General features: G+C 40.8%; 1 protein-coding gene across 1 annotated transcript; it reads right to left on the bottom strand.

Annotated features, from left to right (window-relative positions):
• Positions 1-1,628: 1,628 nt before the first annotated feature.
• Positions 1,629-23,618, bottom strand: SLC26A4 (solute carrier family 26 member 4). Its single transcript, XM_032199874.1, has 20 exons — positions 23,464-23,618; positions 22,547-22,686; positions 20,287-20,397; positions 18,499-18,689; positions 17,847-18,011; positions 15,081-15,233; positions 14,888-14,970; positions 13,726-13,873; positions 11,209-11,322; positions 10,348-10,425; positions 10,026-10,121; positions 8,563-8,669; positions 7,395-7,464; positions 6,980-7,072; positions 6,774-6,869; positions 5,232-5,462; positions 3,688-3,742; positions 3,223-3,368; positions 2,825-2,908; positions 1,629-2,074 (listed from the first exon to the last, which is right to left on the bottom strand). Exons 1-20 carry the CDS (start codon positions 23,616-23,618, stop codon positions 2,051-2,053), a joined length of 2,340 nt encoding a protein of 779 aa, XP_032055765.1. The 3' UTR covers positions 1,629-2,050.
• Between the last annotated feature and the right edge of the window lie 3,404 nt (positions 23,619-27,022).

The following is a 27,022-nucleotide window of genomic DNA, read 5'->3' as shown; positions in this document are numbered from 1 at the left end:
AGGAAAGGTTGAGTGCAGCTATACCTTGAAGAAATACACAAGCCAAGAATGAGAGTAAGTGCATTGCATCGTGTATTATCACAACTGATTGATTCCAGCTGAAATGTCATGTTTGGACAGAACAAGAGTGCCAACAATTTTATTTTATTTTTCTAAATACCTACATGGACAAGAACTGGAGAAGGTTCAAAATACAGGGCCACATTTTTGGCAAGAATTTGTGCTCAAACTTCACAGCGCAAATGTTCTTTTGAGGGGAAAAAACAATCCATGTTAAAATTTGTATCCCATCTTTCCATAGCATGTGTTCTGCATGAAAATGTTCTGAGCCTAAGCATTACCAATGTAGAAACCTAGGTTTTTGCTGGCTTGGACTGCAATGCCCGTACCTTTGAGGTTCAAACCTCTGGGGCATCTGAAATGAGAAACTTCACTGTCATGAAGATCGAAGTTTTTGCCTTAACTAGGGAATAAAGATGTTGGGTTGATGCTGTTACCCACTGAATAAGGATCCTGTCCAAATGATTGAAATTTATAGTGTTTTTTTTTCACTGATTTTGATGGAGTTCACTCAGGTCTTTAGGGCAGATAATTTATTTAGTGCTTAGCTTTTCACCTGAGATTTTCCACTAGCTTTACTTGCAGCAAAAAAAAAAATTCAGTGCAGTGAGATACGGGAAAATTTCTCTGATGGAATCAAATAGGGAGACTCAAGTATGTGAACATACTGAAGCTGTTTAGACAAAATTGTGAATCTTAAATATGAAAGGGCCTTTATACCGGACATTTCTTATAGTTTTGTTATGATATATGCCCTCACCATGCAGGTTTTTTTTTTCAATTAAAAATATAGTGCTAAAATATTTAAGGTAGCAGTCTATTTTCCATCAAATCACACTTCTTTTTTTCATGAAAATTAAGAACATTGACTTATTGCATACCTATTTTATATACTCCTAAAACGAGGATTAAAGTTGTGCAGTTCAACTCCTTTGTCTTCTGAAAATTATTGCACTTGTGCATTATGGACTGTCAAATGCCTAGACATTTCCTGCAAAAGAACAGCAGCAGTCTGATGTAGAATATTAAAAGAAAAAAAATACGCTATATAAAAATAGAACTATTCATTAAACTAATTAATTTCCTATATTTAATTTTAAAAAACCTATATAGTAGGTCACATTCTGACTCTTACTTGCATTCAGTAGCAGCCTGTTGCACGGATTCCATTAAGTACTTGGGAATTAAGATTTTTATTAATCTAACCCGGGTCATAATCTGCCTATTGATGAAAGCTCTGTAAACTAGCCAAAAAAATCTGCTGTGTATACTTCATTTTAGGGATGATCATTAATAGTAGTGCATGATCTGCTACGGTGGAATTAAGACAAAGCTAATAAACCCCAATCCAGCTGTCTTTACTATTGAAACTTAGTCTATTTAAAGTTTTTAGTAGTTCAGTGCAGTTTTCTGTTCGTGTGGCTGTTCCACCTGTCACCTGGTCTCCAACCAGCTGTCCGACAACCTGTAGCAATTTAAGGAATTGCTTGGAAAGAACAACGCAGAGAGATTTTTCAGGAAGGTCTCACGAATCTTCTAGAATAGCCAAAACTTGGCTGGCTAGAATTCCTGCCCCCTCGCTAGGTGTTGTACAAAGACATGACAAAAGGCCTGAAATCCAAAAATCTTGGTCTCTTCAACTTCCCAGGCGGAGCACAACGCAGCTTCTCTTCCTGTACACACCGACGTAGCAGCGTAACGCACCTTTTGCCTGACTAGTCCCCGAACTGAGTACATCTTTCATAACAGTCTTCTGATTTTTTTTATCAAGATATCAAATTGGAAAGTGCTCGCTGAATCAAGGTCCAGAATATTTCAGGGATAACGGTAGCTAAAATTTGGAGATTTCTAGAGATCTGTATCATTCAGACTAAGAATCAGGGTTTTCTTCAAGTGCCAAGATTGGTTTCATTGCAGAAAATGTGTATATAGTACCGGTGCATAAATATTGCTGTGAATTCACAGGGAAGGCAGTCCCAGCAGGCCCTCTTCAGGAAGCCAGCCTGCGCATAGCCTAGTGGAAAGGTTTTGAAAAGGTGGAGAGAAACAAGCCATGGTTAGTTCTGAGTATGCACCCCATGGAAAACACAATGTTTGTGCGTGTGTTGACTACACAAAGTTCAGCCTGGGCTCATTGACAGTACAGAGAAAGTAACAGTGACTCGTGTCCGCACCAGACAGATCAGTCAGGAAGCTGCAGGTCTGAAGGTATCTGCAAAAAGTGGCCATAAAGGTGGAGGACAGAAGCCTCTCAGAACAATGTCTGAGCTTGGATGGGTGGTTTAGAGCCTGGCTTCTTTTTCATATTTTATGACAGCAATATAAATATCTAAGCAATTCTGAACAGAAATCAGAATTCAAGTCTTTTGGCCTGCCATGTAAAAGTGCTTCTTTTACAGAACTGTGGTGTCTTTCTAGCTTTCTTAATCCTTCATTCCTTTCTGCACCGTGACTTACAGAGGAGAGAAAAGTGCTTCTCTGCACAATAGCCCAGTGATTAGGGCACTCAGTGGATAGGTGGTAGGTATTTATGTTAGTGATAGAGTAACATTTGGGTTTCTTGCAATATTCATAATAATGCCTCCCACCCCCCAAAAAAAAGAAGTGGCAGGGGAGGAGGTATGGGGGGAGGACGAGGGCTGAATCAGGAGTACCAGCTACCACAGCCTACTGAAAAAGCCTAACGGCATGGCTCAGTACTACAAAGGAGTAAAACCACCAGTATTCTCTGAATAATATACACATTCAGATCTAAAGAGCATACCTCTTCCTGAACATCAAGCTCGTCATCAGTCCGGGTTGTTTCTGTGAATTCTATAGGTTCTTTAGACTCCTGCATAAGTGAAATCTTGGCAGAAAGAAAGAAACATGACGAGTTATACATTGTCCATATCACTGAAGTAGATTTATTATTCTGAAGTATCTTAATACAACTTCCACAACAGACTTACAGGTCTGTTGTTTACTGCTCCTTGACAAAGCTGTTGCTTTAGTTTAGCTGAGAGGAACTTACATGTTGGAAGCTGTCCGATTTATTGGATTCTTACTTTTTTGTCCTACGGCTCTATGTCTAGTTTTCAAATGTGCCATGCCGTAGCAGAAATTGCCAGAATGAACGCTAGGCGATGGAAGGAAGGGAAACGTGCTCCTAGATATCCTTACCTTCTCAAATATGGGATCCTGGCTGTCACTGCATGTCATTTGATTCCTAATGTAGAGCACAGCATCATGGACAGTCAAGAAGAATATGTCTTTTCTGACAATGTCATCAAAGAAGGCACTTCGTTCCAGCTGAGATATAAGGTTGTCTGAATTTAAAAAATAAAAGTCAGAGCAGGTTAATTTGAAGTAATTAAAGAAATAAATATCAAAATACTTGGCTGCAATTATCAGAAATCAAATATATAGCCAAACAAGTCATTAACAACAGCTATTTTTTGGCTTTTACTTTCTATGTTTCCTTTAAACCCCACCATTCTTTGTGTCCTAGAACAGCCACCATGATTATCAGTGTGAGAATTCACAATTTTATTAGAAAAAAATGCTTCCACAGACACATCTAGAGATCCCTTCTCAATCTCACTTCATTCTTTGCATGAGCGATAGTAGAAATATTTGAACATTTACCTTGATATGAAGCAAAGTATACTCTCACATCAATTCTCTCAAACTCTCTAATTATCTATAAAGAAAGGAAGAAAGTTTACAACAAAAACATAAATAAATATAGTCTGTAAGGACAAAATACATATATATGTACATATGTCAATTAATGTAATGTATAGACACACACATGCACGCACACTTTTTATTTGTTTCTGAGTGTCTTCATTCAAAATTTCCTGTTTTGTTTATTCATAGTAAAAAAGGAACTGGTAAACTTTGCTATACTTGAAGACCTATTAGTTAAGTACCTGGTTGTTGAAGTGACCAATCTTTGACTATGTCAGTAGAACTATCCATTTTACACATACACAAATTGCTGCCTGTTATTAAGGTTCTGATTCTGTTCTCACAGTATGAAAAATCATGTCTCTTCAAGTGACAACCATGTGGACCTGGGCAGCCTTCTTTCCCTCAAGTATCAGTGATACAATACAGTCCTTCCTTGGCACATGCTTTTAATATTTTTTTTTACAGAGATTTTCCCTCATGCAGTGCACCAGATGGACCTGTTCTTGGATGAACAAGCTGCATATGGAAAGAGTTGTCTCTGTGGAACCCACAATCTCATTTGTCTCAGAAGCTGGAACTGAATCAAAAGTAGGGCTGAAGCAAGTCACGCTGCATTCCTTGTATTTCAGTTGGTTAAAATGTTAAAAGGTGGGAGACTGCATTCTACCCCTGGCTTCCTGATGGCAGGCGGGTCTCTCCAAAGAGCATTTTCAGAGGCAATTGCTAATTGCATTCACTTCTGTTCAGCGTTAATCTAGAATCATGGTAATCTAAGATCTGTTTTATCGATAAGATAAACAGTCCCATCTGCAATTTGGAGTTAGTGAAAGCAGTAGTCTGAACAGAGAAAGTATAATAAAAGACTAAAGATGAAACAATTTGCTCCTCTAGGCTTGTAACTGGGCACCAAAAATAATGGAAACATTTGGCCTTAATCTCTTTACCTCATTTCCCTCTCCCTAAACAAGGAACATTATCTCCTTATGACCTCAGTGTGATGCGTGAAGATGAACTAATGTTGATGAAGTGCTCTGATGTTAGCCGCAGAAAATCCTATTAAAAATGAATCATTCTTCCTTCCTTCATAATTCAAGTAATATGGAATAAATAAATCTTGTGCATAAAGACAGAAAATGATGATAAGACAAAATATTTACTACCTCTGTGTTGAGTGAGCATCGTCCTATACCCACATTAAAGCAGGAGGCATGTGGAAAGAAAATATGGAACTAAAATGTCATAATGCATGCACACAAGTGGGCCACATTTTTCAGTTCTAATTTTGGAGTACTTGACTCTTAACTATGCAGCCTCTATAATGTTCTTTTCATGCTTTTTTTTTTTTCACCTAAAATATGCACACACCAATATTCTACCTGTGGCTATCTAAGTTTTAAAGGTATTTTTTCAACAACCTTGCCTTCACCTAACAGCTCTTGATTTACATACTGCTGGCCAGATTCATTTCATTGGAACACCAGAAAAAATGTCCTTACCGTTTTTATTGATCTCACAGCTACAATATCCAAGAAGGTTACTGCTCCAAAGTCAAGAATGAGGCTGTGGATCGGCACCTTGGGGATGTTTACTTTGACTGGCAACTCTGAATTCCAGTCCACCTGGATCTCTACTTCTTTGGTGGGAACTTGAAGATCTTCGTTGTCTTCAGGCTCCTCGTCAGTCTCAAAAGCTTCATTAGTTATGCCAGGCTCACTGATGATGCCATTCTAATATGCAGATAATATATGGAATAAATCATGTAACCATGGAAAAATGTTTGAATATAATTCCCTGTGATAACTTCTGCTTCAAGAATGAGACCAATATTGCATCCAAGAATTTAAAGAAAAAAATGGAGTAAATAGTTTTCTCTTCCTCTATGCAGTATATTTCCTTTCCTCCTTTTTTTTTTTTTAACAGAGCATCTTCCTACAAAAAAGGCCACTATCAAATATATATATAGATATAGATATAGATATAGATATAGATATAGATAGATATACACACACATACACGTATGTGTCTCAGAGCTACTCCTTCCCTCAAAAGCTTTATTTCTAGGAGATATTTAATACCGGTATCTTGAATTTGAATCCAACTTTGAATTAGGTCTGCCACATTTAACTGCATGATGAAGTGGAATATATGCAGAAATATTGCATCCTGCACTGAAATCACTGGCAATGGAATACCCATTCCTAACTTCCCACGCTGAAGATTTAATTGGTTACCTGTCCACTCCTGCAAACATTTAATTCTTGAAATGTACATTCTGTACTCAGAGGATGTGGAAGACCAGCCAGCTGGTACAGCTGACCTGTGCACAGGAAGCTGGATAATTGTGCCATGTACACATGAGAGAGCCAGCAATTTTACCTTACAGATACAATCAAGAGAGGGACTCTGTCAGGGAGTGTAGTGATAGGACAAGGAGTAATGGTTTTAAACTAACATAGGCTAGATCTAGATCAGACATTAGGAAGAAATTATTTATTATGAGGGTGGTGAGGCACTGGCACAGGCTGCCCAGAGAAGCTGTGGATGCCCCATCCCTGGAGGTGTTCAAGGCCAGGCTGGATGGGGCTTTGGGCAACCTGGTCTGGTGGGAGGTGTCCCTGCATTACATGGCAGGGCGTTGGAATTAGATGATCTTTAAGATTCTTTCCAACCTCAAACCATTCTGTGATTCTTTAATTTAATCTCAGGTGGTGATGGGTAGAGGTGAGATCAGGGAATCTCTTGCTTTCCACTGCAGTTAACACTACAACTGTCACAGCTGCCTGAATCTTGATGTCTTTGGCAATAAGAGCTGGGCCGATGATCCTTGTGGGTCCCTTTTATCTCGGGATATTCTATGATTCTATGATTCTGTGAATAGGAGTACTGTTCTGCTAGACCCCCTGCAGGTCCCAGACTTCCTACCATAGTAATCAGTCACACTTTTCATCTCTATTTTAAAGATGAGTACAGAGGTACTCATAATTAAGGCTTAAGTAATAAGCTCTAACAGTAATCCTTTGAGAAGAAAAAAGAATTACCTTAGTAGCTTTCAGTTTCCCCTTCTTGATTAGCTTTTGTATCTTCCTTAGTGCTTTGAGTCTCTTATTATATACCTTGACTGCATCGAATCCCACCTACAGGAAAAGGATCAAGGCACCAAAATGATTTAATTTCACCTAGATATAATTCTAAGGAAAACCCAAAGCCAATTAAGTTGCATCCAAACCCATCACATATCACTTACTGTGGATTTGAGGCTACTTTTCAGTCCATCAATGTTAGCATAAAAAATTGGACTTGAAAACCTGAGGATCTTCACACCTTCTGGTTCTACAATCTGTTGTCAAAGAATATAAGGTTGAGCCGCAACAACTATATTTTGGCTACTAAGGAGCAGTTCAACTGTTTCAACAGTTCAGCTACATAACTAATTCACTAACAATTCACTAATCTTTGCTGATCTTTGAGGTGATTCAGTTTTTAGATGCTTACAGCCCAGCATGCAATATGGACCAACCATCTGGATCAGGATGAAGAATTTAATGTTGCAACTTGTTATCTTCAAGCATTTCTGAAGTCAAATTGTCAACAATCAGCAAGGTACAGCTTTTCCTACACTGGCTTGTAGACTGAAGGGAAACAACTCAGCAATGACTTACATTTTTGTAGTCCTTGACCTTCTTGTATATGTCTGTGCCTGGAATGTTTCCAAAGCCACCCCATGAAGGACTAACAGAAACAAAAAGACAGGGAAAGTAAATATCATAGCTAGGCTTTTTACTCTGAAAAAATATATTGATCACTCTTCCCCATTTTAAATCAACAGAAACAATATTACATTACAATATTACATTATCTTCACACTATCTGAAGCTTTTTCTCTAATCCCTTTTCTCTGGATTTGGGTCAAAACCAAAATGTTTTGCAGTCTCCACAGACATTTTTAACAGCTGAAGAAAATTATTTAGAGGTTTGCAAAGCCTTACTTCCTTTTCTTACCTGGATTTCACAAATCTGAGTTGAATCTGTGGATGTTTTTTGAGGATCTTAAAATTCTTCTTTTTAGTAATTGTGAATTAGTAGATTTTACAATCTCCTACTCTATGACACCTTTTGGAAGGCTCTATTTTTATGCATTTGCTGACAGTGCAACTATCCTTTGGTATTGGTGGCAACCCTACTGTACGGACTCCAGGCTGAAGGAAAGGAGTTATGTTGTATTTTCAGATAAAAGATCAAGAAAATGTAACAAGATAGCCAAATGAGACTCTGCAAAGTCACCTTTTCTCACCATTCCACTGCCACGTGTTCTTAGAGCAGAAATAAATCAAACACAAACACGAAATTTTTTCTTAGTCTCATGCTTTGTCTTCCCTTTTCCCCATAGGCGTACACTCAGCCTTGTATAAGCAATGACCAAAAAAGTTATTGGCACATGCAACGTACTGTAGTATGATTATATGCTAAGAGTGACTGTAATGAGTAATTCATTAGAGAAGCCATTCATATATCTTTTAACATTTTATCTAGAATATTCCTTTCTTTTTTTAGAATACAGCTACATGGATGCAGAAATAATATATAGCTAAATACTACAAAAGTACCCAACGTGATACAGAATAGATACTGATAACATAACACAGCCTCTCACGTCACTGTTATTTTAACTGATAGCACACAAAGTGTTTTGTTCTAAAGAATAGATTTTTCCACTTCAAAATCTTTGTAAACCAAGCACATTTTCTGCCACAAATCATCTTGCTTTTCAGCATATTGTCTCTTTCATGGTATAATACTAACAATTATTTCTGATCCTGTGTTACTTACAACTGAACTCTCAGCACAACTGTCAGCAATCCAAACAAAAGGCCAGCAAGCAATCCCAAATCAAGTCCCAGAATGATGGATGCCACACATGTGAAAACCCAGATCATCTGGAGAGGAAATAACAAAATCTCTTAATTATAACATAGCACTCCTGGTCACTCTAAAGAATCACTACATCAGACAATAAGAGTAGCAGAAGAATTTAATGTTGGAAATGATTATAGCACACTGGCAATTAGCTGATTTCCATTGAAAAGCATTTATTTTCCTCCAAATTACTTCTAAACATGTATTTTTTTAGGCATTGCTAGCATTTAGGAAATTAAAAATCAGAAATAATATTTTTCCTGCAAGGTAAACACTGTAAGGTGCCCCACCTATTGACACATACAGAGGGAAGGGGGCTCCTCAGTGGTGTCCAGGAACCAGAACTGTTCCAAAGAGAGGTTAGCAGGTTGCCATTAGCAGGTCAATGGCACTCTCTAAAAGTCTCTGCTGAATGTTCAGGCAGAACAGTTGAAGTGGGCTCCTCAGTTCCTCCCTGCATTGCTGCCCAGGCAGAACATGCAATGGACCCAGTCCTACCAAAAGCTGAGTGCCCGCACTTCTTACTCAAGTGAGTGGGATCTTTTATCTGTCAAGAGGACTATTAAATGATTGACTAAATAAATTCAGACCTATCTAAAGCAGATATTATTCATACACCCCCTGTAAAATCTGTGTGTAGTAGGGTCTGCACACAGAACACACATTTCATGCAATTGCCTCCTGCCCTAACGGCTATGCTGAGGGTTTGTTCCACAGAAAACCCAGTGGGAGATGCGAGCATGTACCCCGAGATAAGGTTACAGTGGTTTTTAAGAAAAGCATATTCATACATCCCTTAGTACACCAAATGAATCCGCTTTCTAGCTTGGATTAGTCTTGCTACAGCAAGAAAATATACTTTGTAAGGACCATCTGAGATTATCCAGGCAAGTGGGAAACTAATTTGATACCAACATAAGCATACATGCATGAATTAAGAAAACTTCAGCTTTTCTGGCCCATTTAAATTTTGCAGAAGATCAAAGCAGAATGGTAAATGTGGCCACAGGCCATCTTCATTCTGATTTTCAAGACATCTCAATACAAGATTACTGTAGACTATGGCAATTGCTACAAAGAAGTCATCGCTGCACAGGCACCTTTTCTGTGGGGTATAGGGAATAAAGAAGATTATATTATGTAAAACTCTAGAATGGGAAATTTTCACCTGACCTCATGATACGTAACTTTTGAGGGTGCACACAAAATAGGTTTGCTAGAGCAAATCTAAACTAAAGATTTTTCTGATGGTAACTCTACAAAATTCTGTTGATGTGGTAGTTAAGAGAAAGTTGGATGACACCGAAAGGAAAAAACAGGAACAACAAAAAACATACAAAAACATTAGGGAGAGGAGGAAAAATGAGTTGACTTACAGCATCCACTTTATTCTGTCTCCACAGACGGGGAACATCAAACACTTGCATGAACATCCCTTTCAAGTTAGCTATGACTACAGCTGCCAACACAGACTGCAAAGGAAACCAATGTAAAGGCACTATTCAAAAGCCAAGATGCTTATTAAGATATATTTAATCTTCTGTTTTCTGTTTACAAAGTGTATATCATTACACGGTGTAAACCCAGTGCCTCGTCTGGTCTCAGTCACCGCAATTGCAAACAGGGCTATTAATTCTGTCCATCAAAGCTGAGCATTCAGATCTGATCAGTGCTGGTGGCAGAGTATGAATACAGTACCTTTTGTAAGGGCTCTAGCAATTTCCCCAGGGCAACAATGGCAATCAAAACAATCCCGGCTGAGATTATACCGGCAACCTGCGGAGGACACAGTGTTTATAGAAGATGAGCACGTTAAGATTATATCTTATGTTTCTAGGATTACAAAGTAGTTGTTTCTAGGATACACAAGTAGTTGCACATTACATTTCTTTAGGAACAAGGAGACCTGCCAAAATGCCGCTGTGTTTAGGCATACATGGGCAATCATTACACACTTCAGCTAACACAGAGGGAATTCAATTAAGCAGGTAGTGCAAACAACCGCACGCAAGGTAGTAGCTCTTGAGGGGGCTGAGTTGCATAGAGAGATGAAAGGAGCTGAGTCTGTGTGGCAGCTGGAAAAGGGGCTGCTGGATAACCTGGACTTCTCCACTGTTAAATAAGTGTGTGGCTGTAGTCCTCTGAAACCGGGGAGCACCACACAGAATATGAGAAAGACGGAACATGTGAACATGTGCAGGGCTGCTCAGGCCAACACATGGGACCTTAGGTACCTCAAAGAGGATACATAGGGATGGGATAGGATTTCGTCCTGCATGCTGCATTTCTACTGCAACAAACTCAGTCCCTTAATTCATAACGAAATTCTGGGGAATTAGGTTGGAAGGAGTTTGGATCCTAATGTAAATCTGCGTATGTAAAACTTGATTGCCCTCTTCTGGCAGAGCTACAAAAATGATGCAGTACCCACACACAAGCTGCTAGCTGAGATACCCGTGGCATTTTATGTGACGGGAACACAACCATTTCAGGACCACTTTCATCCCCATAGATTATTAAACTCACCTGTGTACACTATCAGTAAGAAGAGGTCATTACCTGAGTCTTTCCACCAGTACTTTCTTGGACTGCAGTCCGTGAAAGAGCAGTCGTTGCAACAAAACAAGAAAAGGCACCAGAAAAAATGTTGCTGATCCCGAAGGCAATAAACTCCTGAAAGGTAATTGGATGATGCTGTAAATACAGATTCCTGAAGGTGATTTTGCAGTGGAGACTTTGCAGTGGACAATAGATTTTACAATAGTTCACAAAGTAGGTAGCACTGAAATATTGAGAAGAGCCTGGATTAGTAACAGCTGTTAAGTTTACTCTTGTGCCAGTGTAACTATATGTGTTTAGAAACCAATGCAATGAAGTTGACATACCCTTTGTAATGTGGGCATACCTGACTTAAAATAAAGGCTTTTATAGCTTTTTTTTCCATGAATGCTGTCAAAATTATCATTTCTTACGATTACACAGGTATAATTGCATCAACAAATGGGACTAGTATAAATATAACTCCTGAATATCATCATCTAAAAAAAAGTTTAATCAGTGCAACAGTCTGAGTTTAGACACAGCTTTAATTAATACAAAGCATGGTATTATTAGTGGAACTAATCAGGAGCTTTGCAAAAAAACACAGTTTCACTGAAAACTTCTAATTTGTTGAGCCAGAAGTTTTTCACTCTGAACATCCCAATGAACTCACGCTGAGTCCCAGGCAGCGTTCTCACAATTTTGCCCCAGGGTCACAGATGCTGGCACCTACTGATGCTGGTTGTTCTGCTCAAGTGACAAGGACCCTGGGAGCTTTATGTCCTGGGATCTGGGCCATTCCTCTGCTGGGAAATGAGGCATTTGGGAGCTGCCTGCAATCCCATATAATTGACAGAAACATTGTTTTTATCAAGCTGACAGAGTCATAGGAGCTTTCCACTCACTGTGAATGTTTAAAAATATAATTTAGAATTTGATTTTGACTTTTTTTTTTCTCCAAAATGAAGTTTCCTGTAAGCTTTTAATTAAGCTGTAACTACGAGAGCAGGATTATAAAGTCATGTTCTTTAACAGAACAGACCGAGGTGATTCCTGCCTGTTCCTGTGTAACAGCTGTGTTCTGCAGGAAAATGCTGGAAATGCAGTTCCTAGTGTTCTTAGATCTTAATAATCTATGAATCTATGAAGACAAAATAAACACTAGCAGATAATAGTATTGGACTGTCCTTCAAAATGATTTTACTACCTGCTTTTATGATGCTATTTTAAATTCTCCAGTTCAAGTAAACTATTTGCCCATCATTTATGACTGCAGTTAGCCTTTGATATGCATAAAATTCATAGCATTAGTACTGGAAAGAATGCATTTTGCTTTTATGGACAATAATTCTGCTACTGTAATATTTAATTAGTATCTTTGAAGCACATCAGTGATGGAAGAACAGCATATTCAGTGAAAGAACAGCATAAACAGCACTTCCAGGAGTATGCATTATTCATTCACAGGGATTAAACTGAAAGTCAATGCATTTTTGGCAACTTTAAATCACAGTGTTACCAGATATGAACTTTGTGTTTTATATAGTGACCAGCATGTTCAGCAATAGAATTTTGTTACATTCTGCAGAACAGTAGTTCCAAAACCAAACTTCACATAACCCATTAGTGCTGAAATAAAGAAGGACTCATTAAACAAAGTGCTCAGCTTATCTATTTATTGCAGTGAATGCGTTTTCCCATAGTTCAAAGGATAACATTCAAAATTAGCATAGATGCAGGACAAGGAGGCTTTCCAACATGTTTCTCCCATGCCCATGGGTACATAACCACTTACGAAGACACTAGATGGCTGCAAGAATCCTGTACATGCTTGGCAATGAATATAGCTCGAGCAACTTTCTAACTACATGCCTTTAAAAAGCAATGTTTAAAGCAATTCAATTGTTTGATGTAGGTGTTTTTCATGTTCATACACTCATAGGCATTTAATTTTGTGAAGCTGTAGGACTTAGCTGTATGGTTACAAGTGTATTCGTATTGCATAACTGGTGCCACACTGAGAAGCACATCAATTTATTCTGTAGGAATAAAATCACACCTTAACTGAAAAAGTTCAAGCCTAGATAAAGCTGTCCAGAGCAGCTTCTTAGCTGGGCATTGCCTTCATCTCCAGTCCAATAACTCACATCAAAATCTCTCTTATGAGCAGAAATAGAAGGGAGGCTGCTCAAGCTGGCCATGTTAATGCTGTATCACCAGAAAATTCCTGTGTACGGTGCTTAGCTTTAACTACCCTTCCAGAGCTACTACACGCCCAAAACTGATATGGGAGCAATTAGGATGAAGAGCAGACTCTGAAGATAGAGCTAATCTGGCTCATCTTTGTGTGGTAAATTTGTTAGGTAATATATGGCCATTGCAGATTTCTTTTTTTCCCAGCAATTGGAAGAATATTTCCCATTAGACTTTAACTTTAGTCTGAAAAAAAATATGTTTCTTTCATTTGGACACATAAATCACTGTGAAGCAGAAATCACACTCCCTGTGTTTGCAGACAGTTTTGGTTATACGTACCTGGTTTCCATCAATAGCATAGTCATACTTGGTTGCATATACTTTCCCCACAGATACAGCAATAGCATAAGCGACAATAGCGATGGAAAAGGAGGCTGCTATCATCTGGGAAAACAGGCTGACATCTGGAGGTTCGGGAGGCAAAAATCTAGCATTTAGAAAATACGTTAGTATTATCGACTTTGATCAAATTCTGTTCTTAACTAGAGCTGTCAAGGAGTTTGAGGTGGAGGCACACAGGTTGCTTATAATATGAAGTGTAATGTTTCAAGTTAATAAAAAGGTGGAAACAGCCCATTGACATCCAGAACATGCTTATCTAGCTCACCATAGCCCAAATCCTGATTCTATTAGTCAGCAACAAAGCTCCCATTGTTCTCAGCATAACTGAGATTTGGCCTTGTGATAGCAAAGTGAAAAAGTACATTTTTGAAGAACCAAATAAAGGATATATTGAATAAAACGGCGAATTACATAAATATGTTAATGACACTTCATACTGTTGTTAACATATTTCAACGGAAGACCTCAAAAACATTTTATCCCCTACTGTGTTTCCACAAATTTTAATTAATCAAGGCCTGAATACCAAATGGAATGTGAAGGTTACTACTGTGAAATGCTCTGAATCTTTCAAGTGAAAGTCTCTACCAGTGTAATCCTCAAAATCCTTGCTCCTATGACTATGTTAAGTGACAATATTGATTGTGATAACAGCCTGAGTATGAACTGTAGTGCTCCTATGACTATGTTAAGTGACAATATTGATTGTGATAACAGCCTGAGTATGAACTGTAGTTGAATAACTCAGGTTTACAGAAATTACAGAGAAGGAGAATTTCATCACTTAAAATCCCTTAATTTATTTTTTATATTTTCCTTAGGCATATATTCACTTTGGGCACATGACATAATTAATTCTCAGACGAACTTAATGAATCAGGTAAATGTTTCTAAACCCATTTTACAGATGAAGAAAAGCTACGCAACATAATTAGGCAGCATAATTGACAGAGCCAGAAGTAGAACTCATGACATCTCCAGCTGTGGCTTCTAAACTCAGGTTACAGCTCTCAATCTCTCTTTCACGTCTTTTATCTTACCACTGTCATTTCTAGCCAATTAAAATGATACCTATGTCCCAGAAAACAAAGGCACTCACCCTCTTGGAATGCTCTTAACAATGCCTGCATTGTATTTGTTTTCCAAGTCGGCAGCATATGAAATGCCAGTGGCTACTATTGTCTGTAATCAAATGAAACAACAGTTTCAATACTTAAAAAAGGCTCGTGTCTTCCTGTAGCCAGCCCCATCTATTTTACCTGTTACCAGTTTCATCATGCTTCTTTGCTTACCACAATAACTTCTATTGGTATTGGTATAGGAATCTTGTGTTTGAATCGATCGTTTATTTCTTTAACTACCATGCAGATAAAAATGGTGAGAAGTCCAGCAATCAGATCTGCAATGTTGGTGGTACCAATTCTTTCAAACGTTTCAATGAGAGTCTGAAAAATAAAAATGACAACACGTGCACGTGAAAGGTGTGAAAACACTCATGGGACAATTCAGGTGCGTAGGGTTCTGGAGGAGACCAAGAATTGCTCATTCCTTTGCTTAGGCCTGGAGGAGGCTTGATAGTAACTCTGTCTGATGTACTATCGAGCTGCTACAGAATCAGTGACTGGATTTTATGGTGTATTTAATGGAATAATTGTCTACATAGGGTTTCTGCATCCTGATTTTTAGAAAATTAATGCTTAGTAACAAGAGCTAAAGCCCTGACTGTTTTACACCAACCTGTTCTTAGAGCAAGGATGGGAAAACCTGCAGCTTACTCACTTTCCAAGCAGCAAGAGAGATTCTCACCTTTATATTCAAATGACAGCTAGCGGCCCCATGGGCAAAATTCTGATCTGCTATATGGCCGGTACATACAGCCTGTAGGTTACAGATTTCCTATTGCCACTGCTGACATCCAGACAGCGAGTATGACAGCGTGGATCCTGCCAGGCTGTGGAGAGTCCTGTGCTTCAGAAAAGCAGATGCAAAATCTCACCTTGCAGTGCATAACCCTGCTGCATTAACCCTGCTCCCACCAGAAGCCAGTCCCAGGCTGGAGGACCCTCACAGCTGGACCAAAACAGGCAGCGCCCTCATCTACCCTTCCTATGTCCTTGCTTGGTCAGATTGTTTATAGCAAACTACAGTCCATGTAACTGACATTTATGGTTGTACAGTGTTTATACAAACATGACAAAAGTATCACTTCTAAGTGTACAGGAAAACAGAATGGGCTGATCAGAGAAAAGCCACCTATCGGTGGCTTTCCTATCTCCTCTCTCCTCCTCCTAGGCAACGGGGTAATTCTCATTTGTCCCTTGTCTCCAAGAAAAATTGATTATTCCATACACAGTAAAGAATGATCTGATAGAACAGAGGTTTGAAACAGACTTCTTGCCTCCAGGTTAGCTCCTGAAATTCTAGGCTGTTAGTTTAAAGGCAAAGGGAGAGTTGCAGCAGCAGTACCACTACTACCCTCCTGAAAAGATTCTTGGTTTGAAATAAAATACCTAAGTGCTTGACCAGCAGTGTTTTCTAAGCTAAAGTAGAAACCTTTCCGAAGCACTGAATCAGATGCCATTCTCTGGGGATTGAAGTCATTTCTTGCCTGTTGTACTGCTCACCCCAAATCCCATTCTTACCATACGTTCCACTGCCACGTTTTACAGGGGAACAAGAGGCTCCTAACTTGGAGTTGTGAATTCTGCCAATGTCAGATGCTCTGTGTTGCAATTTGTTAACCACCACTTCTGAAGCAGGTCCGAGACTTGCTGAAGCTGACGCAGCAAGTCTCTGGTTGAGCAGATCAGAAATCACAATTTCTTTGCTCTGCACACATCTGCAAACACCTTTGCCTGGCTCACCTGCTAGAACGCAGAAGCTTTGAGCTTTAACCTGAAGAGTCAGCAGTCCACTCAGGCTTGCGGGAGCTGGAAGAACTTTGTAATTCCTTTTCAAAAGTACCTTCTACTAGCTGAACCACTCTTCAATAATTATAAAAAACAGAGACGGAAAAACCTGCTGGATCAATTAGTCCATCACCAGGCTCTCAGGTTTATCACATAGTATTGTATCTTATCTAATTTTCCACGCCCCGAGGCAAAGAATTTTCATTAATGTTAAAAAGGCCCATAAAATACCTTTTTTTTTTTTTTTTCAAATAGTTCACCTGATTTTTTTTTCTAAATTCTACCTTGCTATTTGTAGTTATATTCATCCTATTTTTGGTACTACAGATGCCTAGGGTATTTTTGCTAATCTGGTTTTCTGAACTGACACACAAAACCTGTAAGTAATTTTTGTCTAGAGCAGCTTCTTTTAGAAATCTATAATGTTAATTTAAAGTGCTATGAAGACCTAAAATATTATGAAGTCGAACAGTTTCATGCTGAAGTCAGCGACAGAACTCTCAATAATTTCCCTGGGGAAGCAGACTGTTCTGTAATGTGAGAACCTCTAGGAATTCAGTATTTCTGTAATCCAGCCAAGACATTTCTCCATTTGATCATTTCCTCTAAGATCAACAAATGGAGTTGTGACAGCAACATTTAGCCTCAGCTTAGCTAACCAGCAGGTACCTGGCCACAGGACGTGAATCCACATCTTTCTGTAGATGTTCACAGGAATAGAGAACAATGCCCTTGACCAGGATGACTGACTGCTTTAAGAGTAAGGAAGCTTGGGACCAGTTAGCTTTGGGGGCTTCACAGTGTGCCAGGAAGGAGTGGGAGGGAAACAGTCTCCAGAAGTGATAACCCCCCAGAAAAATGAATTTCTGAATAATTACTTTCAAACTTTATATGAAAAACTGCTCTGCCTGAAAAAGACTTCAATATAGCAATTAGCCTTTTATAGTCTGGGGAAACAAGAAAGCAGCAGCTGAGAGCCCCTCAGCTGTACATGACCACCTGCAGATCTTCCTGACAGTGAGAATTAAAGAGATGCTCTATACATATAAATTGCATATGGATCACTCCTGTATGAAATAGAAGCAGAAGGCAAACAATTATGCAAAAATTCTGTCATAAAACCAAAACAAATTAGAAAGGCATACTTACGTATATTATGGAAAGGACACCATTATAGTTTTTAGTTGAAACATTTAGGACTATTTTCAGTTGTGACACAAACACTTGAAAAGCAGCTGCAGTGGTGAATCCCCCAACTAGTGGATCTGCAAGGTACCTCACAATGAAACCAATCTGAAGGACTCCAAATATTACCTGGAAAAATCATGAAGAGTAATAGCTTGCTAAGCAATAACAAGGGCACGCTTTTATTCGGTGGTTTCTTATGCTTTGCTCTTTTCTCTTTTTTGACAGTTGTAGGACCATTTCCCCCCATTGCAGACTAATGTAGCTTAATATCATGCCATCCAGTGAAATTAAAGAGACCTGAAGAGCTTTGTGAAAAGATCTTCCAGGATATGGAGCTAATACACCATTAGCACTGAGTTTTGTGCAGGTCTCATGGTCTGCAATCACAATGCTATCCTTCTGTTGTCAGTGCTCCCAGTCATGCTGCCACAAACTCTGCCCAGGATAAGAAGATTAATCCCCAAAAAGCTCTTCAGAGTTTGAGATGACTTTCCTTCATTTTTGTGTTTTACTACAGGAAAAAGACTTATTGCCCCAGTAGGTATTTCCATTCTGCGTGTTTTCCCATTAACACTAAAATACCAACTTAGTGTTTTCAAGACAACTATTTTACCTGTAAAATTCCAACCAGAAACGTGAGGGTGCTAGCAATCAGCACTCTCTGCGCATCTCTGGATTCCGTATCTACCACTGTCCCAGTACTATTAGCCCCTGTAGCATTACTGCCATCTATGATAAAATTTTCATCAGGGGCCATGCTCAAGACAACAGATCCCACCATCAAACTGACTACAGGGAATGGACCTGTAATGACAAACAGAACATGCTGAAGTTTAATATGCATTGAAAAGAAGTATTTATCAGACTAGACAAGCAAATTCTAAATCAGAAAATCCATTTAATAGTTTAACTGGGGTACATTACTTAGCTGTAGTAGTTGTAGTAGAGGGCCAGAAGCCACTGGCGCTCCAAACATGGCACAGAGACACAATTCCTTCCTTAAATAACTTTTGTTATACATAGACAGGCAGTTTCATCCTTTGCTTAAGCCAATTAAGCTGTACGAAGGCCAAAAGCTGTGACATCTTCCAACCATTTCCCTTCCATCTGCACCAGCAGCTCTGTGGCCCACCACCAGATAAAAGGGATCACTTATCCAGCTAAAAACGATGTTATTATTTACTTGTTTTTGGTAATGGTTAGTTTGCAGCTGAATGAATGAACTGATGCAGATCACCACGTAGCTGCATGCTCAGGAATCCCAGTGCAATGGTGGTTGCAAGAACATGCACCCAGGGATAGGACTGGACTTTTTGGCAGTAGTTTGGTGTTACATTGGCTAAAGATGACTGAAACTATAATTTGGGAAAGATACAGAGATAGTAAATAATCATCGTATCAGCAAAACACAATCTACAAGCAACTGAATTTGTTGCAATTTTTACTAAGATTATGCAGAAAAGGAAAATGTCACAAAATGTCTTGAAGATAAGTTAATTTTACAGATTTCTTAGATTTTCTTAATGAATAAGCATATTGAAGAAAGTATAAAATGGAGTGGAAAATGTAGAAGGTAGGGATGTCAACATAAGTAGAGGTAAGTGCTCAGGGCTGGAGAGAAAATGTGAGCTGGTAGGTAGGGAAAGAAGACAGAAAGTGGAGAGAACAGAGAAGTATTTGATGCCACAGAGAAGAAAGTTGGTGAAAAAGCGTAATATCATGCCAAAGCTTTGTAAGGGAAAAACAACCTAGTATTAGGAGGTGTGAACAAGGTAAGACTGTATTTGTTGGAGTAGAGAAATAGAAATTTCAGTGATCAAGCTGTAACGTGATTTTTAAATATGCAAACTGACAGAGAAAACATATACATTTTAGAGAAAGGATCCAGAAAGAATCAACAAGTTTTACCCATAGCCTTGATGTGAGGACCTAGAGCGAGGCTGGAGTAGACACAGGTTCTGGGTCTCCGTGACAGGCAAGAAGATGGTATTGGCCACAGTGATCAGAGAAGGATGTAGCAAGGAAGGCTTGGGGAGAAGACTGAAAGACCAGTTTTAGCCATCTTGAGCTTTAGGTGATAGAAAAAAATGTCTGTTCTTACTGCCTACTGAGGCAGGTTTTATCTTCTAATTTCTTGCATAGAAAGTAGCCAAAGACAACATTTAAACTTCAGCATAAATGCAAGTGAAAGGCATGCATGGGCACAAGTGAAGTTAGTTATTATGCACAGCTGTCTGTACAGAGAAGAAGTAAGTCTTAAGTCCCCCAAACCCACAAATATTAATATTCAGCATAACCAATATGGTTCAGAAAGTAGCCATCATAGGAAATACTGATGTTCACAGTAAGGATTAACATTTTGTAATAGTTAATTTACTGTAACTTCAACATATGCAGTTACCAACTGAGATGTGCCTTGATGTTCCCAGGAAAAAGTATGTCAGGATGGGGAAAAAGGCAGAATAGAGACCGTATCCAACAGGAACTGATGCCAGCAAAGCATATGCCAAACCTGAAACGATACATGATTGAAACTTCACATTTCAAATCACTCAGAAAACTACTGTCTTGTCTAGAATAGACTTTCAGAAATATTTACTCTTTTTATCCAGATGCAAATTAGAAAGTTTTGTCTGTAAATATGTTGCAGGCACATATGTGAGTACTGTAAATGATTGTATATCCCACACTGCTAGTTGGATGAGTAATTACTGAAAGATGTTCCTATACCTGTATAGGTAGCATAAAACACACACTCAAATAAGAAGTTTAAGCAGGGGAACACTGTTGCAAGACTGAATGGTCTACCCTTTGAGAGAAAAGAGGGCTTCTTGAAGTGCTCAAGTTACAGACAATTTTCAAGCATTAACTGAATTACTGCACTACCAATAAGCTTCAGGATGCTCAGTCTTCTGAAAATCAAACCATTCTTTGACAGGTGTCAGTTTATAATTGTAAGTACCAAAAGTAAATCACCCAAACTGGAGAGTTTTGATCCTTACCATCTTCTCACTTCATATACTCACGCTTGTCAAATCCAACATAGAATTAAAACAAAACTAAATGGAAAGGAAAAGTTGCTTTCTGTATCATGCCCTGGTTAGCTCCCATGGCAGACTGTTGTATTCTGCATTGATACCACAAAAAAACACCAAAGCGAAGACCTGGTCACGCTGCTATGACTGGTGAGAGGACTGCAAGTGGCACTCAGCTGCTGGGAGTTAGGGACTTCAGGCACTTTGGGATCCCAGAAGACTTTTTTGACAACCATTTTGGCCAGTTTTCATGATTTGGAATTTCATAAGTGTTTTATGTATATATATATTTAATTACATCCAGTGCAAATCTAACATGGTTAAATTTATACTCATTTGTGTTTTGTTTTGTTTTGTTTTTAAATGTATTTTTCAATCCACAGAGGTAGGAGACCAAACAGTATATTTCAGAAATCAGTTCTACAAATGGAATCTAATTATGAAAAAATCATGCACCACCTTAAAAATGTAAATGAGGGGGTTACAGTGAGAGCATAATAGCTGTAATAAGTCATATCGAAGGCCCATCTAGCACAATTCACCTTAAAAAGGAAGGATAGTCCTGTGATTGAGGCACCACCTTCTGCAGAGATCTTCCAGCTCTGCATGACCGTGGACAAGTCACTTCCCTGTTCCTCAGGTCTCTCTGCCTGGGGCAGGCATTTGTACCACTCCTTTCTGCAGTCCGTGCCTTCCTAGCACGCTCCAAGGGAAGAGACAGCAGGGAAGATTTGTGGCTAATTGGGAAAGAGGCACTTTCTTTGTTCCCAGTGTGGTCTGTAATCTTTGCCACCTTGTGTAAGCAACTTATTTCCATTGAAGGAAAATGTTTTGGTTGACACAGCTAACTTCACTTCCCCCAGTCCTGAAAAATTGTGAGGGTAGTGGAAGAACAGCATGGAGGTGAAAGAAATGAACGTGCTGGTGCACTTCAGGATTACAGCTAGCCTCTTCTCTGAAAAGCGGACCTTATCAGCTGCCTCAGGCACATGAATGGTCTCCCCCTTTAAGCCCTTCTTTACCAGCATAGTTTCATTAATTTCTGCTTATTTCTGTCACTTTTCTGTTTGTTTATCTGCTGAATCCTTTCCCCCTAAGCCATGTACTGTAAATATCCATTAAGATTCGATTTTTTTAAAATGTGAATACAACACCACCTCCTTGAGGACTGTTTTCTGCAGATACTTAAACAATCCTGCAAGCAAAATTTAAAGGAAAGTTATCAAGATTGCATTATTGGGGGGGAATAACTGGATTTTTTTGTAGGTGGCTGCAGAAGAACTACAGGTTCAGATAACTGAGAAACAGAAATAAGACTGCATGACCTACCCAATCCATTGTAATTACAATTACAATTATTTAAATATCAAAATTAATACTCTTTGAATAAAAAGATGGAAAAAAAAAGTTAACTACATCTCCATAGCATGTCAAAGGAAATATAAATCTTCTACTCAAGCAGAGAAAAAAAAGGATAAATTAAAAACATCAATTATTTATCACCAAATAATACCTAATATCTAGTATTAAATAACAAGCCTCCGATTTGTAATTCCATCTGCATAATATCATCGTGCTCGGCCAGAAACATCCCAGAAAGCAGAGGGCCGGCGTGCCTGGGTTTACCTTGCAGGGTGGCGACGAGGCCGGTGCTGACCCCCGAGATGATATCGCTGACCAGCCATTCCTTCACGCGGTAGCCCGGCAGCCACTCCAGGATGGGCAGGAAGGACTTGGTGATCTGAAAGGCCCTTTTTTTCGAACAGCTGCAAGAAAACAAGTTATGAACATACGTCATGGGGCTGCAGTCAGAAGACAAATGACAAAATCCTGTCAGAAAGCAGCCAAGGAAGCCGTGACGGAGAGCAGCCAAGAAAGTCCTGACAGAAAGCAGTCAAGTAAGCTTCAGCAGAAAGCAACTGAGGAAGTCCTGGCAGAAGGCAGACGAGGAACCCCTGACAGACAGTGAGCAAGAAAGTCCAGTCAGAAAGCAGTTGAGGAATCCATGGCAGAAAGCAAACAAGAAATTCCTGACAGAAAGCAACCAGGAAAATCCTGACAGAAAGGAACCAAGGCAGATCCGAGAGAAAGCAACCAAGGAGGATCTGACAGAAGGCAACCAAGAAAGCCCTGACAGAAAGCAACCAAGGAAGATCCAGCAGAAAACAGCCACGGAAGATCTGACAGAAAGCAACCAAGGAGGATCTGACAGAAGGCAACCAAGTAAGCCCTGGCAGAAAGCAGCCAAGGAAACCCTGACAGAAACTGAGAGAAAGCCGGGATTTGTAGACGTTTCAAGAGGCAGAGATGCTCCCTTGGGCACCTCCTATGCCCCAAACGCCACCTCCTGCAGGAATCCCCCCACGTGTGACCGCGTCCGAGCCCTTCGCAGGCAGGAGAAGCCCCGAAGCGCTGCCGGACTCCTCAGAGGCCGCCTCACCCCTGGCCACCCGCCGCCACCTCGCGGTGCGGGGAGCCCGCGGGGGACCTCGGGGGTGGGGGGCGGCCCCCAGCTCCGTGCCGGGCCCCCCCCCGGCACCCACCTGCAGGCTGCCTGCGCCCGCTCGCGGAGGGTGGGCGGCAGCGGCGGGCGCCGCTCGTTCTCGTCCTGGAAGCCCGCCTCGCTGTAGATGGGCCGCGCCACCACGTAGTGGCTGAGCTCCGCCAGCGGCTCCGCCGCCCGCTCGCCCGCTGCCATGGCCCCGCCTGAGGTGGCGGCCGGCGAGCGGAGCCCGCTCCTTCTCCGGCCCCCCCTGGCGGTCCCGCTCGCTCGCTCCCGGGCTGGGCTCGGCCCCGCGGCGCGGCGCTGTCCGCGTCCTGAAGCGGCTTGGCCCCCACCTGAGCCGCGGCATTTATACGGCCCGGCCGCGGTTATTTATGGGGAAACACCGGCAGCCGGCTCCGGGCTGGCCCGGGAGACGCCTCCGACCACCCCCGGGCTCCTTCGCAAGCCCTGCCCCGAGCCGGCCGCTCCCCAGCGCGACCCTCCCAGCCCCGCGGCCATGTTCCCCAGCCCTAAACCCCTCTCTCGTCCCCTCGAGGGGCTGCGTGGCACAGTAGGGGCGTTGTGTGGGGGGAATTCCTCGCCGTGTGTGCAGCCGGGCTCTGGGAGCACGCACAGAGCCTGCTGACGGCCGCCCCGTGTCTCCCAGGTGGAACATCTCATTCCCCCCTCCTTCAGCCATCACCTTCCCTGAGGGCTAGCTCCTTGAGGGTGGTGGCCCTCAGCCACCTGCTCAAGGACACAACGCGCTCATCCCTCACTATTAAGGCAAGCCCGAGGGGATGAGACAGGTCCAGCTGCTCCACTCACTGCTCAGCCTACCTGGGAACCTCCTCTGAGCTTCCTGACCCCAAAATCCCGTGATCGAGCCCTTGGAGGCTGACTCCACGCGGAGGTACGAGCTCCAAACAAACCGAGCCATTCGCTAACAGGAGGCTGGAGGCAGGAGGCTGGAGACGGGAGCGTCGAGCAGCAGGTCTGTTCCCAAAGTTCCCTGCTGCCTCAGTGGGAAGTAGGAGCGTTTCGGAGCCCCCGGGCTCTTTGGGTCACACCTGAAATGACAGAAGGCAGCCTGCAGTTGCTAGTTTGCCCAAGGGAGATCAGAGGGAACAAACTACTTGGCAGCCCTGCTATGACTTTGGCTTCGAGATAAGATGGGGGCTGAAAAAGTCAAAGCTGTTAAGTACTGCTAGCTACACCTGCAGCATGTTTTGTATAGAGGACAGCCTCACAAAGATCTTGCAGGAGTAAACTAAAGCAAGTGTCCTTATCACCCCAGAAGACTTTCCCAATCTAGAATCAGGGCCAATGTTTCAACTGACACCAAAAAGACACATTGAAGGTCCTGGATCAAGCAAAATATCTGTTCAATGAGACACTCGGCTGTGAATATTCTTGATCGCCTTGGTTTCAAAGCATTTAAGCATAGTCCTAGCTTCAGGCATGTTGAAGCTGACTTTGCTGAACTGGAAAGAGGTCACTTGCTGAAAGTACGTTTTGTAGTGTTCAGGCTGTGACAGACTTCCCCTGCTGCTGGACTGTGAGAAATGTCTAGGTGAGCTGCTGAAATGCTTTGATCTGAGCCCAGTTGTATCAGGCAGCCAAACAGCCAGGTTCCTAAGCAGAGTCCCAAAGTTTTGCAGAAGCCCAGAAACACAGCCCTGGAGCAAGTAAAAGCTGACAGTTAATATTTAGCAGTAGGACTTTGATTTAAGAAAAGTTATCTTATGTAAATGTTATGTGCTGCAGAATTAGGCTGCTTTCAGATTTTATTTTATTATTATTATTTTTGCTAGCAGATAATGCTGCAGAGAAATGGAATGTGGGTTGGGAAACAGAACAGGGGCCTGATTCAGATGAATGCTGAAGTACATATGGAAAACTCAGCTGGCTTCAAAACTGGGTAATCTACTGAATTATAATCCACTCCTGATAAAAATGGAGTGGCACAAAGAGCAGTTCTGAAATCTAGCTTTGAAAAGCTCTTGTGGTAATATCTTCTTAGGTTCAAAATTGAACACAAAGACAATGAAAGGACTCCAGAAGGTATAATGGCTTCTAGGTTAATCATTAAAGTAAAGAATTATAGCAGCAAAAACATTTGCAGGAATCCAATAGATGCCCTACACTTAAAACACACAACATAAACTCAATTTTGAGGACTGGATGCGTATTACATATCCTTTTCTCCTATAACACCCACAGAAGTACGATTAGTTTATTATTCATAGAACTAGAATTTTAGAAGAGAACTAGATGATACCAAGCAAAACCAAATCAGCCCCAAAGTCATCCTGAACATGGCAATTGACATTGGAAGACTACAGTGTGAAGAATCTGAATCAAGTGTAACTCGTGTTCCTTGCAAATCTGTTTCCTGCAGCACGTGAATGCTGAGGTTCAGCATCTCACAGGTAATGAAATGCTGTAGGATTATCAGCAGTTGGTGTACAGATGAGAACCCTGAAGGACCATGTACATTGGTAGGTCGAAGTATGTGCCTTTGAGGATGAGACTTCAAGAAAAAATGCCATCTGTGTAACACAGTGCACCCACCTGTACTTGAAAACAAAACAAACTGAGGAAGAAGATAAAGAATGCAACCCCTGGTTGGTGTGGCATGGATCCCATACACACGGGCAGGTCAGTGTGAAATCAGAAGCAGTGAGTTTCTAAACTGAGATATTGCTGACCCCAGTCAGGATGCTGCCCCACTTAGCATCCATCCTCCTACCCTGAACTGTAACCCTTAAAGCTAGAAGGCAGGCTGTTCATTTATTTTTTCAACTTTAGCTTTTTTTGTTGTTGTTTGCTAGCTTCACATCAACATCAGCCTTCTAAACCCTTGTGTTCACCTTATTATCTGTTACTATTTCCTATATAGATCTTGTATTAGGTATGAGAGAAACAAGGCTAGGATGGATACAGAGCCTGTTTTCAAGTCCCTGCTTCTGGTATTGCTGCATGGTCTACTCCCAGTCCGTAACTCAAAATGCCTAAGTCATGGCTGGAGAAGAATCAAAGCCTAAGAGTTTGTTACTGGCCAAGAATAACAGTCCTTGCTCTCTCACTGTATTTTCTGTACCATATCTTACACTCTGAAGGGAAAGAGTAGATAAGTAGCTTGCTGTCCAGCTTTGAGTTTCTTCTATAGTCACAGGAATATGGGTTTAAACCTTCAGCTAAGGAAGATGTTGAACAAACAGAGTTCCACTTTTCAGGTGAGCAGCTATTAAGCTGTCTCACAAAATACGATTATCACCAAAAGTACCACCTCTTCTGGCTCTGTTTTCAAAGAGAAAAAGTAAACCTAATCAGACTTCACAGACAGTCTGATCTCTGGCAGCCAAATACAGGACAGGATTTAAGCTGTCTCGCAGACATGCTTTTTTTATTATTTTTATTACAGCTGCAGTTGGTGTCATTTCCCGACAAGTACGTTCTGAGAGATGCTTCCTGTTTTCATTTTTCCATGTAGCTGCCTTTGGCATCTCCTCACCTCTAACAGACATGTTTGCTCTGGTATCAAATTCCCCCTGTTCACAAGGCATAGGGCATAGGCTTGCTGAACTTGCTAAACCCTGATGCACCCAAGGGTA

Source organism: Aythya fuligula, chromosome 1 (genome assembly GCF_009819795.1).
Source record: "Aythya fuligula isolate bAytFul2 chromosome 1, bAytFul2.pri, whole genome shotgun sequence".
NCBI lineage: Eukaryota > Metazoa > Chordata > Aves > Anseriformes > Anatidae > Aythya > Aythya fuligula.
This window is presented reverse-complemented; position numbering and strand designations above follow the sequence as displayed.

What these genes read in the sequence shown, in the direction of transcription:
- SLC26A4 (XM_032199874.1), bottom strand. Translation starts at nt 23,618, where the DNA reads ATGGCAGCGGGCGAGCGGGCGGCGGAGCCGCTGGCGGAGCTCAGCCAC. An exon ending in CGGGCGCAGGCAGCCTGCAG is followed by an intron (nt 22,687 to 23,463) that starts GTGGGTGCCGGG and finishes GTTTTCTTGCAG; the next exon opens with CTGTTCGAAAAAAAGGGCCT. An exon ending in GGAAACTGAAAGCTACTAAG is followed by an intron (nt 5,463 to 6,773) that starts GTAATTCTTTTT and finishes TCTGCATATTAG; the next exon opens with AATGGCATCATCAGTGAGCC.